Source organism: Perca fluviatilis, chromosome 3 (genome assembly GCF_010015445.1).
Source record: "Perca fluviatilis chromosome 3, GENO_Pfluv_1.0, whole genome shotgun sequence".
In the NCBI taxonomy this organism is placed as follows: Eukaryota; Metazoa; Chordata; class Actinopteri; order Perciformes; family Percidae; genus Perca; species Perca fluviatilis.
Genome location: NC_053114.1, coordinates 1,335,359 through 1,352,419, shown reverse-complemented (window position 1 = coordinate 1,352,419; position 17,061 = coordinate 1,335,359). Strand labels below are relative to the sequence as shown.

The 17,061-nt window shown below is 41.3% G+C and overlaps 1 protein-coding gene across 1 annotated transcript in view; it reads right to left on the bottom strand.

Moving 5' to 3' along the window:
- The window catches only part of LOC120556244 (solute carrier organic anion transporter family member 3A1-like), a 52,279-nt gene that overhangs the window by 12,307 nt on the left and 22,911 nt on the right, over window positions 1-17,061 (bottom strand). Inside the window, exons 3-5 of the mRNA XM_039795697.1 lie at window positions 1,934-2,032; window positions 516-785; window positions 190-354 (exon numbers count right to left, since the gene is read on the bottom strand). Of these exons, the coding sequence (XP_039651631.1) occupies window positions 190-354; window positions 516-785; window positions 1,934-2,032 (534 nt within the window). The remainder of the gene's footprint in view (window positions 1-189; window positions 355-515; window positions 786-1,933; window positions 2,033-17,061) is intronic.

The window sequence follows — 17,061 nt, the reverse complement described above, 5'->3', positions numbered from 1 at the left end:
TTTCAAATATTGAACATAATATTGAACATATATAATATTTCAAATATTTTTCAGTTGACTGGGATTGTGCTTAGTAATGGTCTCTGCGCTGCACAAATGTGGTCATTATATTCCTTTTTTTTTGTTTGATTGTAAAACAGAACAGAACAATAAAGGTTTGCCACTAGGACACGATTATGATCCGCCTACCTAGCAGCTGATTGGCTGAGGAGGTGGTAAGGTTGAACTGCTGCTCCAGGTATTTTCCCAAGAAGGCAGCAAAGCCAGCAACCACAGCGATCTCCATGCAGGCTGCGAGCGTGATGCAGCTGAACACCGGATTAGAGAGAAGGTGCCGGGTTACCCTGGGGATTACTGGGTCAATTGAGAAGAAAAGGGAGAAAAGAGACAGGAAGGACAGAGAAAATGATCATTTCGACTTTTCATTATCCAAATCTAATGTTATATTTTGAAATTTCCCACTTCTCTTCAACCTTTTTTCCTCAGTCCCTCCTCCCCTCCGTGCTTCTCCTTACCTCTCAGATGCTCACAAACTGAGAGTCCGCTGTTTATATCAAAGCCATGAATGGCCCCGTTGGGTTTAGAGCCCTGGTACTCCATGGTCAGGGAAGAAGGCAGCATGGCCTGCTCACTCTCCCCTCCACCGTCCATGTCCTGCTCGTCCAGCGCCTGGGGGAAGCCGAACATGAAGAGAGCCGACAGGAAGAGTAAGGCACCACAAAGGAGGAAGCCAGCCCACCACGCCCCAATCCAGCGAGGGTCATCTGGGGTGATGTCCAGTTTACCTGGACAAGAGGTAGGGAAATTTATCACAATGGATGGATGTTGAATGATGTCATAAGATGAAATTTCACAGAACAATGTGAAGAAATTGAAATTTGTTAATTCTTTCTTAAAGGTCCCATGACATGGTGCGCTTTGGATGCTTTTATATAGACTTTAATGGTCTCCTAATACTGTATCTGAAGTCTCTTTTATATAGACCTTAGTGGTCCCCTAATACTGTATCTGAAGTCTCTTTTATATAGACTTTAGTGGTCCCCTAATACTGTATCTGAAGTCTCTTTTATATAGACCTTCGTGGTCCCCTAATACTGTATCTGAAGACTCTTTTATATAGAACTTAGTGGTCCCCTAATACTGTATCTGAAGTCTCTTTTATATAGACCTTAGTGGTCCCCTAATACTGTATCTGAAGTCTCTTTTATATAGACCTTAGTGGTCCCCTAATACTGCATCTGAAGTCTCTTTTATATAGACCTTAGTGGTCCCCTAATACTGTATCTGAAGTCTCTTTTATATAGACCTTAGTGGTCCCCTAATACTGTATCTGAAGTCTCTTTCCCGAAATTCAGCTTTGGTGCAGAATTACAGCCACTAGAGCCAGTCCCACAATGAGCTTTCCTTAGGATGTGCCATTTCTGTGTCTGTAGCTATTGAGGAGGAGAGAGAGGGGGGGCAATGTGGAGGGTGGGGGTGTGGCCTTGACCAACTGCCACTTTGCTCGTTTAAAAGCCATGATGTCTCTCTCTCTCTCATGGGGGGGCCAAATTCTCTGGGCGGGCAAAGCAGAGAAAGGGGAGGTAACCTTGCTCCTTATGACCTCATAAGGAGAAGATTCCAGATCGGCCCATCTGATCTTTCATTTTCTCAAAGGCAGAGCAGGATACCCAGGGCTCGGTTTACACCTATCACCATTTCTAGCAACTGGGGGACCATAGGCAGGCTGGGGGAACTCATATTAATGTTAAAAAAAGCTCATAAAGTGAATTTTTCATGCCATGGGACCTTTAATGTTTCTATTGTGGTATAATATTGTAGTAGTCTTAATTATCCCAGTAGGGTCAATACAAATATAACTATTGCAATGAAAATGAACATAATTTAAGGATGCATCTAAAGAAATACAAAGAAAAAATAACTGCCAACTCACTAGTGTCGATGAAGACTGCATCCACGTAGACTTTGGTACAGACAGAACCTAAGATGAAGCCACAGGCCGGACCGAACACTAATGTTGAAAATAAAATACCTGCAAAACGGAGAGAGAGAGAGAGTGAGAGAGAGAGAGAGAGAGAGTGAGAGAGAGAGAGAGAGAGAGAGGGAGAGAGAGAGAGAGAGAGCATGAAATACAATGCTAACATTACAACGTGAGTCATTTAAAATGGAATGGAACAGCTGTTAAATCAAGTATTTTAATTAAATTTATTTTAGCTTAGCTTAGTTGTACAGTGATAAGAATACTTAAAAATAAAAATCTACCCACTGTCCATCAACCAGAAACTAGAAGCCAAGAAGTGAAGAAGAAGAAAGAGTGAATACACCAAGTGCATTTCCCCTCATCTTTCAGCAGAGGGCAGCACTGTATCAAGACTGTAAAGTGTCTACTACTAAAGCCCTTTTATTAAATATGTGCTAACATGGAGCTTCCTATCACACTTCTGTTGTTAAATCCACTGACCAGAGATGAAATGTATTCTATTCAAGGAACAGATTAAGTATTGAATTCATGCCAACGGACTTTAAATTTCATCAGATGTCTCCCACTGGCAGATTTATTCACTGTCACTGTAATATGCGGCTCATAGGTTGCACAGCGTAATTTATCTTAGACTAGATTATCTGGCAGGATCATAAATAATCAAGCAGGAAATGGGTTCTTAGTGTAAGAACAGTGGGGATCCACTGACTAGCTCTGGTTGATTTTAGAAGGCAACGCTGGCCTGCTTTGGCCCAGAGGCTGAGAGGTTTCCAGTAAGCAACAGCAGACTGTGCAGGACTCTGTGTGTGTGTGTGTGTGTGTGTGTGTGTGTGTGTGTGTGTGTGTGTGTGTGTGTGTGTGTGCGTGCGTGCGTGCGTGCGTGCGTACGTGTGTGTGTGTGAGATCTATGCTGGTGGTAAGTGGAACAATAAAAGGGAGCTCCAGTATCCTGATAGAATGAGAGGGCCAGTCAATCTTTCTGTGAGGGATGTAATGATTAGTGCTGTGGTGATCACCAGTGATAAATCTGAAATTTATTGTTACATGGTGCATTTCTAATGATAAAATCTCCATAATATAAGTCAGAGAGAAAAATGGTTTCAACCAGCCTTTTTTAATTTCAGGTTGCCATTTAAAAACCTGTTTCAGCAATAACAACAAAATATTTCATCCAAAATCATTTTTAAAGCCTTTTCAGACATTTTTGATTCCCTTATAAGAGTTACACAGAAGAGAGGTGACAGAAATGAGGGGAGAGAGAGATGAGGAAAACTTGAACCGGGGACATGCGATTCCTTGGTTCGCAGGAGCCACATCCATAATTCTTGGGGTCTTACAGTGGCACAGACTCCCAAATATTCCTAATTAGTATGTCTAATCATAACAGGCAGAAGCCTCAATCTTAACCACAAAACATATACATTTGTATTCCCATTAATAAAGGTGGACTTGACAGTTTTGTAAAGATTTCACAATGTTGTCAATTAAGAAAGTGAATATAAGAAAACCAGATATCAAATTAAAGCAGCGAGCAGCGATGGACGGGCCCTCGCGCCTCTGCACGCTTCGGTGTTACCGGCGGACGCCGCTCCTTGCGACCGTGCATTCGCGCGGCACTCAGACACCGCAAATCGTCATCAATGAAAAGGGAACTCCCTGCCGAGTTCAACGATAACTCATACAAGACTCTACGTCATACGGTTCATCAGCTGTGAAAGGGGCCGTGGCTAAAGCATAGGGGGCGGGCAAAACCATCACCAATGAATAAGGAAGTCTCTGCTGAGTTCAATGATATCTCACACAAGGGTCTACATCAAACGGGTCATTAGTTATAAAAGGGGGCGTGGCTAACGCTTAGGGGGCGGGTCAAACCATCACCAATTAAAAACGAAGTCTCTGCTGAGTTCAATGACACCTCACACAAGGGTATACCTTAAACGGTTCAAATGTTATGAAAGGGGGCGTGGCCTGAGTAAGTGGGCGTGGTCATATTATAGGGGGCGGCTCAGTATCACATGTAGACCACACATTATAAGTTTCATGTGAATCGGATGATGTTTGTCATATAAGGCGCATTTCCTGTTGCCAGCGGGGGGGCTATTACCAAAAGTCAATTTTGGCCTGTAGGTGTCCTCAGGGCTGGACCCTTGTTAATCGTGAGAAATTTCGGGCAGATACGACAATGTACACTCAAGTTACAACAACTTCTTAATTCATTTCTAAACACTCAAAATGGCCGCCATGCCACGCCCACACCGTCTGACGAAAAGTTTTTCTTTTAATAACTTTTCATCGTTAAGGTGTTGGGATGGTACAGACCAAGTTTGTGTCCATCGGATGAAATCTCTAGGAGGAGTTCGTTAAAGTATAGCAACTTGACTTTTAGGCCTACTTCCTGTCGCCACTATGGGGCGCTATGACTTTAAGTAAATATCGGCCTTTATTTGTCCTCAGGGTCGGACTCTTATGAATCCTGAAAAGTTTCGAGCCAGTTGGACAACGTACACTCGAGTTACACCCACTTCCTGTTTCGGCGGCGAAATGCACAAAATGGCCGCCCCGCCATGGCCACGCCCTATGACGAAAAGTTTTTCTTTTAACAACTTTTCATCTTTAACATCTTAAGATGGCACAGTTGAAGTTGATAGGATGAAATTTCTAGGAGGAGTTCGTTAAAGTACGACATGTGGAAATGGCCAAAATCGCACTAATTTCGAACTTTGAAATCAAAATGGCGGACTTCCTGTTGGGTTTAGGGTGTGGCTCTAATGAGGTTTTTTGTACATCTTGACATGTTACATATGTGTACCAAGTTTCATGAGTCTACGTTAAACGCACTGCAGGGGCTCAATTTCTCTAACTTTCTAGGGGGCGCTAGCGAGCCATTTTTGTCCGCCTAATCGCGAAACCCTTAAAATACAACATTTTTCACCAGACTTGATGCGACCGCCAAATTTGGTGAGTTTTTGAATATGTTAAGCCCCTCAAAAAGGCAATTACTTTGCAGAAAATAATTCCTTCAGTTTCAATAGGACCTTCGCCGCTGTCGGCGCTTGGGCCCTAATTAGTTTTCGTGTTGATGTTTCTCAATAAGACCCCAGCAGCTCTGTGAGGCTTCACTTAGGCACAGCAATGCTTTGAGCTAAAAGCTAATGTCAGCATGCTCACAATAACAATGCTAAACTGCTAAAATGTATCAGGCCTATTGTTTACCATGTTCACCCTCGTAGTTTAGCATGCTAGCATTGGGGAATTAGCTCTAAACACGAAAACATCATTAGTTTTGCAGATATTGGTGGTCATAAATCAAAGTGTGTAACAAATAAAAAATTTGACTTGATGGCACTAAAGAAAAAGTTATTACAAAAGGTGGTCCGTTTGGCTTAACATACAGTAGGCACTTAGCCTAGAAATCTAGACGCACCCTAGTGGTAGCAAATTTATTTTGCAGCCAGGGGTGTCTAGGTCTCCATTGAGTTGCGAGCTGGAAAAACCAAACTCTGGTCAGGCCAATCACATTGTGTATAGAGTCGGTGGGTGGGGCTTATGGCTGCTGCTGCTGGGAACAGTGGTCTTCTGGAAGACTTGGAGTTCAGCTTGTCTTTGAGAAAAGAACAAAGAACGGCACTGAAGTCATTCTTAAAAAAGGAAGATGTGTTCGGAGTTTTGCCGACCGGATACGGCAAAAGTTTAATCTATCAACTAGCTTCGCTACCTTCTTTGTTGCTCTGGTTGGTTGTAGCTCTATCCTATTACGTGCAGAGGGAATTTGAAAGACAACCGTTTATCCCGCCCCTCGGATTGAGCCCTGCCGATGGTGAGTTCCCAGACCCAACATCTGGATGTGGGTCTGGCTTGTCAGGCTAGTAGGCACTGCCCTACCCTGCTAAAGGATATGTACTCTAGGCCAAAGAAAAAGGCTAGGAGAATCATTAAAAATCCAAACCACCCGGGTTAACAGCCTTTTCTCCCTGTTGAGGCCAGGAAGAAGGTACCGGATACACCAGGCCAGCACTGAGAGGCTATAAATGGAGTGATTGATAGATTAGATTCATCCTCTGGGGGCCTACACTGTCCGTGCAGAATTCCATGGCAATTCATCCAATAGTTGTTGAGATATTACAGTGTGGAACAAAGAGGCCATTGCCACCACCAAAGCCCCAGACAGTAGTCTTCTAACAGCAGCAGTAGTACTGACATACATGGTCCACAGCAGGGTGCAATGACAGTTCTGACAATCACTCAGTAGATCAAAATAAAAAAAAATAATTTAATAAAAACATCTATATATCACTCTATTAGTGGTAGGAATCACCAGAGGCCCCACAATATATTATCACGATTCTTATGTCAAAACATGATATTATTGTGATTGTAAACACATTGCAATATTCTGCGATATATATATGTATATATACAGTACAGGCCAAAAGTTTGGACACACCTCCTCATTCAATGTGTTTCCTTTATTTTCATGACTATTTACATTGTAGATTCTCACTGAAGGCATCAAAACTATGAATGAACACATGTGGAATTATGTACAAAAAAGTGTGAAATAACTGAAAACATGTCTTATATTCTAGTTTCTTCAAAGTAGCCACCCTTTGCTCGGATTACTGCTTTGCACACTCTTGGCATTCTCTTGATGAGCTTCAAGAGGTAGACACCTGAAATGGTTTTCCAACAGTCTTGAAGGAGTTCCCAGAGATGCTTAGCACTTGTTGGCACTTTTGCCTTCACTCTGCGGTCCAGCTCACCCCAAATCATCTCGATTGGGTCCAGGTCCGGTGACTGTGGAGGCCAGGTCATCTGGCGCAGCACTCCATCACTCTCCTTCTTGGTCAAATAGCCCTTACACAGCCTGGAGGTGTGTTTGGGGTCATTGTCCTGTTGAAAAATAAATGATGGTCCAACTAAATGCAAACCGGATGGGATGGCATGTCGCTGCAGGATGCTGTGGTAGCCATACTGGTTCAGTATGCCTTCAATTTTGAATAAATCCCCAACAGTGTCACCAGCAAAGCACCCCCACACCATCACACCTCCTCCTCCATGCTTCACGTGTGTGTTCCTTCACGGTGGGAACCAGGCATGTAGAATCCATCCGTTCACCTTTTCTGCATCGCACAAAGACACGGCGGTTGGAACCAAAGATCTCAAATTTGGACTCATCAGACCAAAGCACAGATTTCCACTGGTCTAATGTCCATTTCTTGTGTTTCTTGGCCCAAACAAATCTCTTCTGCTTGTTGCCTCTCCTTAGCAGTGGTTTCCTAGCAGCTACTTGGCCATGAAGGCCTGATTCGCGCAGTCTCCTCTTAACAGTTGTTCTAGAGATGTGTCTGCTGCTAGAACTCTGTGTGGCATTCATCTGGTCTCTAATCTGAGCTGCTGTTAACTTGCGATTTCTGAGTCTGGTGACTCGGATGAACTTATCCTCAGCAGCAGAGGTGACTTTTGGTCTTCCTTTCCTGGGGCGGTCCTCATGTGAGCCAGTTTCGTTGTAGCGCTTGATGGTTTTTGCGACTGCACTTAGGGACACATTCAAAGTTTTCGCAATTTTCCCGACTGATTGACCTTCATTTGTTAAAGTAATGATGGCCACTCGTTTCTCTTTACTTAGCTGATTGGTTCTTGCCATAATATGAATTCTAACAGTTGTCCAATAGGGCTGTCGGCTGTGTATCAACCTGACTTCTGCACAACACAACTGATGGTCCCAACCCCATTAATAAGGGAAAATATTCCACTAATTAACCCTGACAAGGCACACCTGTGAAGTGAAAACCATTTCAGGTGACTACCTCATGAAGCTCATTGAGAGAATGCCAAGGGTTTGCAGCGCTATCAAAAAAGCAAATTGAGAAATGAGAAATCTAAAATATAAGACATGTTTTCAGTTATTTCACACTTTTTTGTTAAGTACATAATTCCATATGTGTTCATTCATAGTTTTGATGCCTTCAGTGAGAATCTACAATGTAAATAGTCATGAAAATAAAGAGAACGCATTGAATGAGAAGGTGTGTCCAAACTTTTGGCCTATATATATATATATATATATATATATATATATATATATATATATATATATATATATATATATATATATATATATATATATATATATATATATAGGCCAAAGGTTTATATATATATTATTTATTATGACCAGTAGTCACCCTCTGACTTTCTTGTTGGTCAGATGCATTATGGTCATTTCAGCAGCGTCACAGATGCCAGTAGGGCTGAATGTGAAGGGGACAGAAGAGGTCTGGGGTTACAGCAGGGCCAACTCAACAGCCCACCAATGAACAACCTCCCATCTCCAACTTTGCCTTCCACTAGGATCAAATCACAGACAAACACAGGACAACACCACTAATCCATAATGCATGTGACACAGGGAAGCTGGCAAATACACACACACACACACACACACACACACACGGCAGTGATCCAGCCAAATATGATGGATCCCAGCCAATCTTATTTAAATACTCCAAAGCTCTAGACCGGGTAAACCCAGCCCGATCTGCCGGCGATTTGATTTCTCCCTGCAGCTCAGGCTGGAAACCTGTACGTTTATCTATCCTGCTTCCATTACAATTTTGCGGGGACCACACATCACAAACTGGCTTATCCACCTAGCGCACTATTGGCGGGTTTAACACAATGATGATAGAGAAGCGACCAAGCAGCTTCTTGTTTACATTCAACATGGCGGCCACCGAACCGCAGCAACCCGTTGATGCCGCTGTCGCTGCTGTCACCCGGCTCGTTGGTCTGATTGGTTGAAGGACTATCCAATTGCGTACAGAGTCATTTGAACTATGCCCGTTGATCCCGCCTCTTGTGCAGTAGAACATACAGAGCAGACTCCCCAGACTAATGTTCAATCTTAAAAGATTGAGCTTGGTCTGGTGATAGCCAGACTACCAAAGCTCCATATTTTCTAAACTTTGGGCACAATCCGCTTTACTGTGTCCCCTATACATGGGAATACCCCCAACCGGCACCGTCAGACACCGCCCACCAAGAGCCTGGGTCTGTTTGATGTTTCTCCCTAAAAGGAAGATTTACTCACCACTCAAGGTTTCTGCCTAAAAGGGAGTCTTTCCTCACCACTGTTGCACTAAATGCTTGCTCTTATGGGAATTATTGGAATCGTTGGCTTTGTAAATTATAGAGTGTGGTCTAGAATTACTCTATTTGAAAAGTGTCTTGAGATAACTCTTGTTATAATTTGATACTATACATAAAATTTAATTGAACTGAATAAAAGTAAATAAGGTAAGAGCCTGGATTGGCCTTCAAAGGGAAACAGCTGATGACAATAGCAGCAATAAGCATGATTAAGGAGAATTACCGGTAAGCTTTGTTATGGCGTAAGAAAAGGCAGAGGCTTATAATCCTCAAGCAACAGCTGCTCGACGCCCATCAGGAGAAACATTCAGGACTGATGCCAGTCTGTTGTTTGGACTCAACGGTTGGTACATCTAAGGCCATTTCCTTGGAGACACGGCTGAAGGCTCATGGCAGTGAAAGAACATACTGTATGTAGTGAGGTACTGGAGCTTTGCACATTCCCTACCCTGGTCAATATTTTGCACATTGCTGCATACAACTGTACATTTTAAAAGCAGATTTTAACATATTTCTATATATTTTTTGCAAATGTTCTATTTGTTTTTTTATTATTTTTTCTATTATGTGTCTTGACTTTTGTGTTTATAGTCTTTTTGTGTTTATAGTTATGCACCAAACCTTCTGATTCTGAAGTGACTTCCTGCTGAAAGAAAATTGGATACATTTTCTATATTAAATAATAAATATCTAATAAATAATATTAAATAAATAATACAATTATGCAAAAATAATAATTAGTGTAATTAAATATTTAGAATCGAGTTGACACATGGACTGTTAAAAAAAAAAGTATACATGGTTTAATTGCTTAAAATTGGGATTCGTTTTATAGACTGTGACCGTCAGGAACTGCTTTTGAGATGTGTGACCAAACCAAAGTCATTTCTTTCCTCAAGTTGTCTTAACTATAAAATCATATACGTTTTGCAGTCCTCTAAAGAAAAAGCTCAAAGTGTGATTTAATGTGTAATATGGAAAAAAGTATCAGCATTGTGCTGTTAAATGAAATGTTGTGTGGTAATTTCAGAATTTTGTGCAAACAACAATTTTGGAATTACGATTTGTAAGCATTTTAAATTAATTAATTATAAAAAGCAATGCTTCTGAGGGTTTACCTTTTGATTGCTCATTAGAGGCAGGTTATAAATCCCTCTGGATGTATTGACATTGCTATGGTTGCAGTTCTGCCTCAGTGTAACTGTGGATGACTATTCAGTTGATCTACAGTAGAGTGTAGCGGCACATGTCAGTGGATTGGTGGCTGGAGGGAAAGGATCACTGCTGTAAAACTAGACGTTAAGAGTGATCATCCTAAGAAAGCTCATTTAGCAGTGATGACACCATTTATTACATTTAAAACACCCAAACAAGCACACAAAACTGCAACACCTGTGCAGGAAGGCGAGCAAAGAACATCTCAATATTTATATAAGACTTCCCTTTCTAAAACAATATAAAGTTTATCTTTTTAAAAACAATAGGAATCTTTATTTACAACCAAAGTCTTAACCTGTGATTTCAAACAGGATCAAGTAAATGCCACAGATGTTTTATGAATGTTTATATTTTTTTGGTCCAGAACTATTTTTATCCTAAATCATCACAAGGAAAATCTATTACAAAAGGTGCTTGAAAAAGGTTTAAAAGGGCAGCGAGCGAAGCGTGTTGGATGACATGGAGGAATTCAATCTGACACCCATCTCAAGCACACGCTGTGGGCTGTTTCAGCAGTACATGCTCTGACCTGGAGATGCTCTGCACTATGAAATATTTCCAGAGAGAACCTTAATGGATTTCCAATGTTTCTATGCAAAAAAACAGACTGCTGATGTATCCTTCTTAGTCTTGCTTTGCCAGACCTTCCTCCACAGCGCTGTGGAGGAAGGTCTGGCTAGTCCTCACAGCATTCCTGGATGGGAGAAAAACGTGCTCTGGTTTATTGGCATTTATTTAAACTAATCACAATCGTCTTGGGAGGCGCTAAGCTCAGGGCAGAGCCACGGTGCCTCTGCTAAATAGTCTCAGGAAGGAACTTGTTTTGGTGGAACGTGTACGTTCAAAAGTAGTTTTAGTTGTGGAACAGAAAACTCAGATTGGACAGATAGTCTAGCTAGCTGTCTGGATTTACCCTGCAGAGATCTGATGAGCAGTTAACCATAGTCCTCACAAATCCACCGGAGGTTAGAACGCAACACAAAGGAAGACGAAGGTGACAGACATCCGGGCGAAAAGAGTGAGATTCAGTGGAATTTCCAGCGGCAACGGAGCAATCCCGGAAGTGGAATGTCGTGGATATAGACTATATTGTTCTTGACACTATTTTCTACCTGCTGTGTCTGAGGGCTGTAGCACTGACCACAGGCACAAGATAAAGGTCAAGGCAAAAGTTGTACAGTCCTGCTGGACAACAAACTAATGCAAGATTAGTTTTATTTTATTCCTTTCACTCTGCAGCACTGTAACGTTGTGTCACATGAAGCTAGATGACTAAAACTAACTGTAAGAGAAATGTACAATTTACAGGAGTACAGACACTCTCTGACAGCTTGTCTGACCCAGCCATTTGGAAATGACTGGAAGAGACACTCAACTTAAGCCGAGAGCTTGTAGAGGATTTGATAGCTCTTACTTACTGTACTTACTTATGGTTGTATAGCTAAGTGATTTTATGTACTATAGTACTATATAGTCTGAAACTTGGCCTGAACCTGACATGGATTTATTCATAAAACATTAGTATTATTTTAAACTTTTTTGTTGTTGTCATTTTGTCCTTTTAGAGCGGACCCATCTTTCCTTTTTTACTATTACAATGTTGTGTATTTATGTGTGCTGATTTGATGTTTATTAATTTACATCATTTATTTCCCCTGTCAAAGCACTTTGTACACTACTGGTTTTAAAGGTGCTATACACATAAAGTTATTATTATTATTATTATTATTATTATTATTATTATTATAACATGAATATATTAATATTAAAAGTACAATTACACATTGATTACAGCACAAACACACATGCACATACATACAAACAAGCACAATAAGTGATGTCAGGCCAACAGCTTGCTACATATCTAACTATGGTGAAGGTTCATTGGATGGTTATTCATGGGACTATGAGGAGTAAATAATGCCAGGGAGAACCTTTAACACTGCTCTATGGTTTTAAATGATGAGTCAGTTTTGTGGTGAGTCCACTGTGACGGATCACATGATACTATACACAAAAATTAGCAGAAAAGTCTTCATTATATTGCAATCCAACACAACAGTCTTTTTCCTTCTCATGTGGGGAGGCACAAATATAACAAACATCTTACAATGCAACCATATGCAACATCAGCACCAAGTACAGCCTCAAAATATCCCAGTCAAATCAACACCTCTTGGACACAGCGCCAAAAACAATTAAAGCTTTCACACGTCTTATTTATTAAAGGACTGTTGTTTGGATTGCATTTCAATCAGGCCCCATAGTAAGACTGAGGTCAATAGTCCAGTGTCCCCCTATGCACCCCCGTCCACACATTTTCACTAGATACAAAAAAATACTCCTTAAGACACTCCATAATTCCTTTTTATTATAAGATTTCTCCTTTTTTTTTTTTTACCTCCGGCAAGGAGGTTTTGTTTTGTTTGTCCGTTTGTCCGTTAGTTAGTTTGTTTGTCGTTAGGATTATGGAAAAGCTACTGGCCCGATTTTCATGAAACCTTGTGGAAGAGTGTAGCATGGGCCAAAGAAGAACCCTTTACATTTTGGGGGGGGGGGATCCAAGTCACTGGAGAGATACACAAATTATTTTTCACTTCTGTTAACATTTCGCGTTTGTGCTGCATTCATGTGGTGTCGGAATAACAGGAAACGTGTTCCCGACTCGGAAAGTTCACACTGCATTAACATTGTGACGTAAGGCATAGGTCTGCACTCTCCTTCTAGTTCTTTCATGTTTAATTAAAATTATATTTTGGGCTCTTTGCCTTAGTTTGTGAGTGCATTGGAGATAGACAGGGAAGGGGGAGAGAGAGGGGACAACATAGAGCAAAGGGCCGTGGGTCGGGGTTAAACTGGGGCCCCAGTGAGCTACCAGCACCCGTATTGTTCTTAGTTCCTCTGTTAGTTTATTTGATCATTTATATTTTCTGGAAATTGTATTTCCCAGCAGGAAGGTCCAAATGCTGTAATAATGTTTCAATGCCTTCTTCTTGCTGGCTTAAATATATTTTGGTCAAATATTTATACGTATACTCTATTTGCTTGATTTTAATATTGGGGGATCAATACATCTTATCTTACCTATAACCTAATTCATTTTTTGCCCTAAAAGTAGTTATTTAAATATACGGGTCTAAATATGGCAATCAGTTTATAAATTACAACCATTTGTATGCTTATAATTATGGAACATACAGTAAACTCCCCCCAGGGAGCTAAAAGGACATGACATCAGTGTCCTCAATGGGCAACTACAGACCTGACTTCAGTGAACATGGGGTTCTATTTTACTGATGACTGATGGTTTGTGTCCACATAGGCGTTTCCTGACGGCAGGGATCGCCCTGCTTGCATGCATTGCAAGCTAGTTGTTTTGCCACTAGCAGTTATCAGTTTCTCTTCATTGACCACTGACAAGCAAAGAAAACAGGCTACACCCTCCTACACCCCGATAGCTGCATCTGATTCGACGAACACTTTTTGGGGCTGTTTGCTCCTGGATTTCAAAACACAATGGCAAGTTTCTCTTATCGTAATGTGTTTCTGAAAACATTTTATGCGTCACCGGTCAGTTTAAAAGATTTTCGTGAGTTTTTGAGAGGTGGCGAGTCGAGCTGCCCACTCCTTATTTGCATTTTGATTCAACTTTATGCAAATGAGGAGCGGGCGACTCAATGTCCCGCTTCTCCAAAGTCCCCGCGACGCTACCGAAATGCATTGCACGGCTGCTCACATAGACAATGAATGAAAAGCAGGACGCTTAGCAGTGCACACGTACACGTAAGTGTTAAAACCAGGGATGTAACAAGTAATGTAAGAAGCAGAACTGAACTGTATAGGGTTCTTTAGCCTCCTTTTTCTTATGTTAAACAGCTATTTGTATTTATTGTTTATTTTATATTAATGTTTAATATGTTTGTTATGTATGCACCAATCACCAAGGCAAATTCCTTGTAAGTGTAACTGGCTGTGGCAATACACCTTTTTTTTGATTCTGATTAGAATAACAATATAAATCACTAAAAACTATGTATTTAATGTTCATAACGGTAGTTATAAATGGTCATTTTTATTATTATTACATTTAATCCAAGCGATGGAAAGCAAGCTTAACATGATGGTGATGCCTGTGTTCTGTAGGCATGCTGTAATGAATGCAGCACAGGCAAGGTCATACTGTATGAGACAGGGCTCCTCTACGTGGTCACACTGCCAGCACATGAATAATTTCTCACTCAGACTCACATTATGGCACGGTTCAATCACTGGCACTTTGTATCTTGGAAAAGGTGCTCCTAAAAGGTGCACATATAAAACAACCAGTACTGGTCTGAACAGACAGTGTGTGCTGAGTCAGCATCCATTCCTTCCTCTGCTGTCCTACAGTGGAAGAGTAATAACTCCACTGGAGTAAAAACATTTTGCTGCAGTGGACTCTCAGCCTCATAGCGCTTCATTACACGCATTACAGCGATGAATAGGGTCTAAGATATGAGGCAGGGAGAGAGAAGCTGACCCAGCGGCTGCAGAGCTGGACCCCTCTGGCTCCGACTGCTCTTTTACTTTACTGTTCTGTTATATGCTATGGGTTACTGTACTTTACAGTCCTGCACTGTAATATGTTGTATTGTTGATGACATTTAGCACTCTGCTGCAGACCTTACACATTTATATTGTTTTCCAGCCTGGACTTTTGTGTGTTCACACAATAATGGGAAGGTCTAACTGGGATGTACTGAACAGCAAGTCATGTTAGTTTTTCAAAGCTTTCAACAACCTAACAAACTTCCTTTAAAGCGCTGTTAGAACAAGTATAAGGGTTAGTCTGACTGACTACATTTTATAACACGGGCTTGCTTGGGAGCAAAATGCTAAAGTCAGCATGCTAACAGCTTACCATGACTATGCTAACATGCTGATGTTTAGCAGGGTCGCTAACTAGCACTAAACACAAAGTAACACTAAGGGCCCTATCTTGCACGCCGCATGTATCATTCCTGTTTTGCACCCGACGCACAGCGGACTTTTCCCTGCACAGACTCATATCGGTAAATTAGGGAATGTATTTGCGCTCCGGGGGGCGGTTCAGCAAAATGAGGAGGCGTGTTCTGGCTCAAATGTTCCCTGGTGCTATTTAGCAGTTTCAGAAAACAATTCCTCCACAGACCAGGAAAAACCTGGTGAGCTTCTCTCATCTCACGGACCCAGCAGTTCCCATTTTTGCAAACCATACATAAATACAAGGACAAATATGATCTTGTTTTACACAACATTTCCATGAATCATGGATGTGTTGATGACATAAATGATATAATAATAATAATAATAATAATTCCACTTAACCAAATGCCCCAGCAGCAGCAGCAGCACGGGAGAGGAGAGACAGAAGAGCTGCATCGTCTATAGTGAGGTCATCCCGGTCTAATGTTAGACTACATTGCAAAAATATCACCATGCATTCATAACCTCCTGATTCAGTGAGAGTGAGCCCAAAACATCGGAAAGTATGTTTATGTGACATTTCTTTATTTACATTTTCTCAAAATGAAAAATCAATAGCAAACGTTGGTCTCCGTGGCTGTGAACCGCTCCTGGCGTGCGCCCATGGATGTAATAAGAGCATGCACCTAGCAAATCCGCCATTATAATAGCAATCCGCCATAATGCTCTGATTGGTTTATTGCACATTACGCCCAAACCACACCTATGAGTAATGTTGCGTTGGGCGCAAAAGTCATTTATCCCGCCGGTGAAATAGCAACAGCTCACAAAGTAGTGAAAGCAAAAAAGTTTGCCGTTTGATACTTGCGTTTCAGATCGGTAAAATAGGGCCCTAGGCTGATTTTGGAAATATTGTTCTTAGAACAAAGCATTGCACAGATAAAACATTTGACCTCATGATGGCACTCCTCTGGGCATCATAAATATCCATACTAAATGTCATGGCAATCAATTCAGTTGATGAGATATTTCAGTCTGGTCAGAAAGGCCAACTTTGGCATCCCTAGAGGCAAACCGCTAGGCTAACAACTAATGTGTTTAAATGTTTTTGTAAGGTAATTTTCACTTCAAAGAACAATTTTAAAGGAGAAAATTTGCTTTGCTGACATGGCAGACAAATGTGAATACGTGGAAAACAAGAAAAACTGGAGGCATTTGACCCTACTGAGTCTTTACACTATAGAGTTACTGTGGTGCTCATGGAGGCCTACACTGTATAGCAAAAGTATTGACATCTTCCATTAGCAAGATACAAACATTTACACAGCACCACATACTGAACCTCATAAGGACCTAAAGCAAAAACTATTTGGGGCTCCATTAATGGAAAAAGGCACAGAGAGATAGGAGGATTAGTTGCCTTTGTCTGGGGTATCAGTCAAGCAGTAGACAGCAATCAATAATCCAATTACAATGCAGCTCGGACATTATCCTGTAGTCAACAGAGCTCAGGAGCAGGTCTTCCTGTGGGAAGCCATTTTCTGGTCAAGACTTTAAATATTAGATAGACATGAATATACTGTACTGTAGGTCACACACACACACACACACACACACACACACACACACACACACACACACACACACACACACACACACACACACACTTAATTAGCCACAAGAGCAGCATGGCTTCATGTTGGTCGATCTGTACACCACTATCATCTTCACTGACATATCTCAAGAACTATTGTTTGGATTGCCAAGAA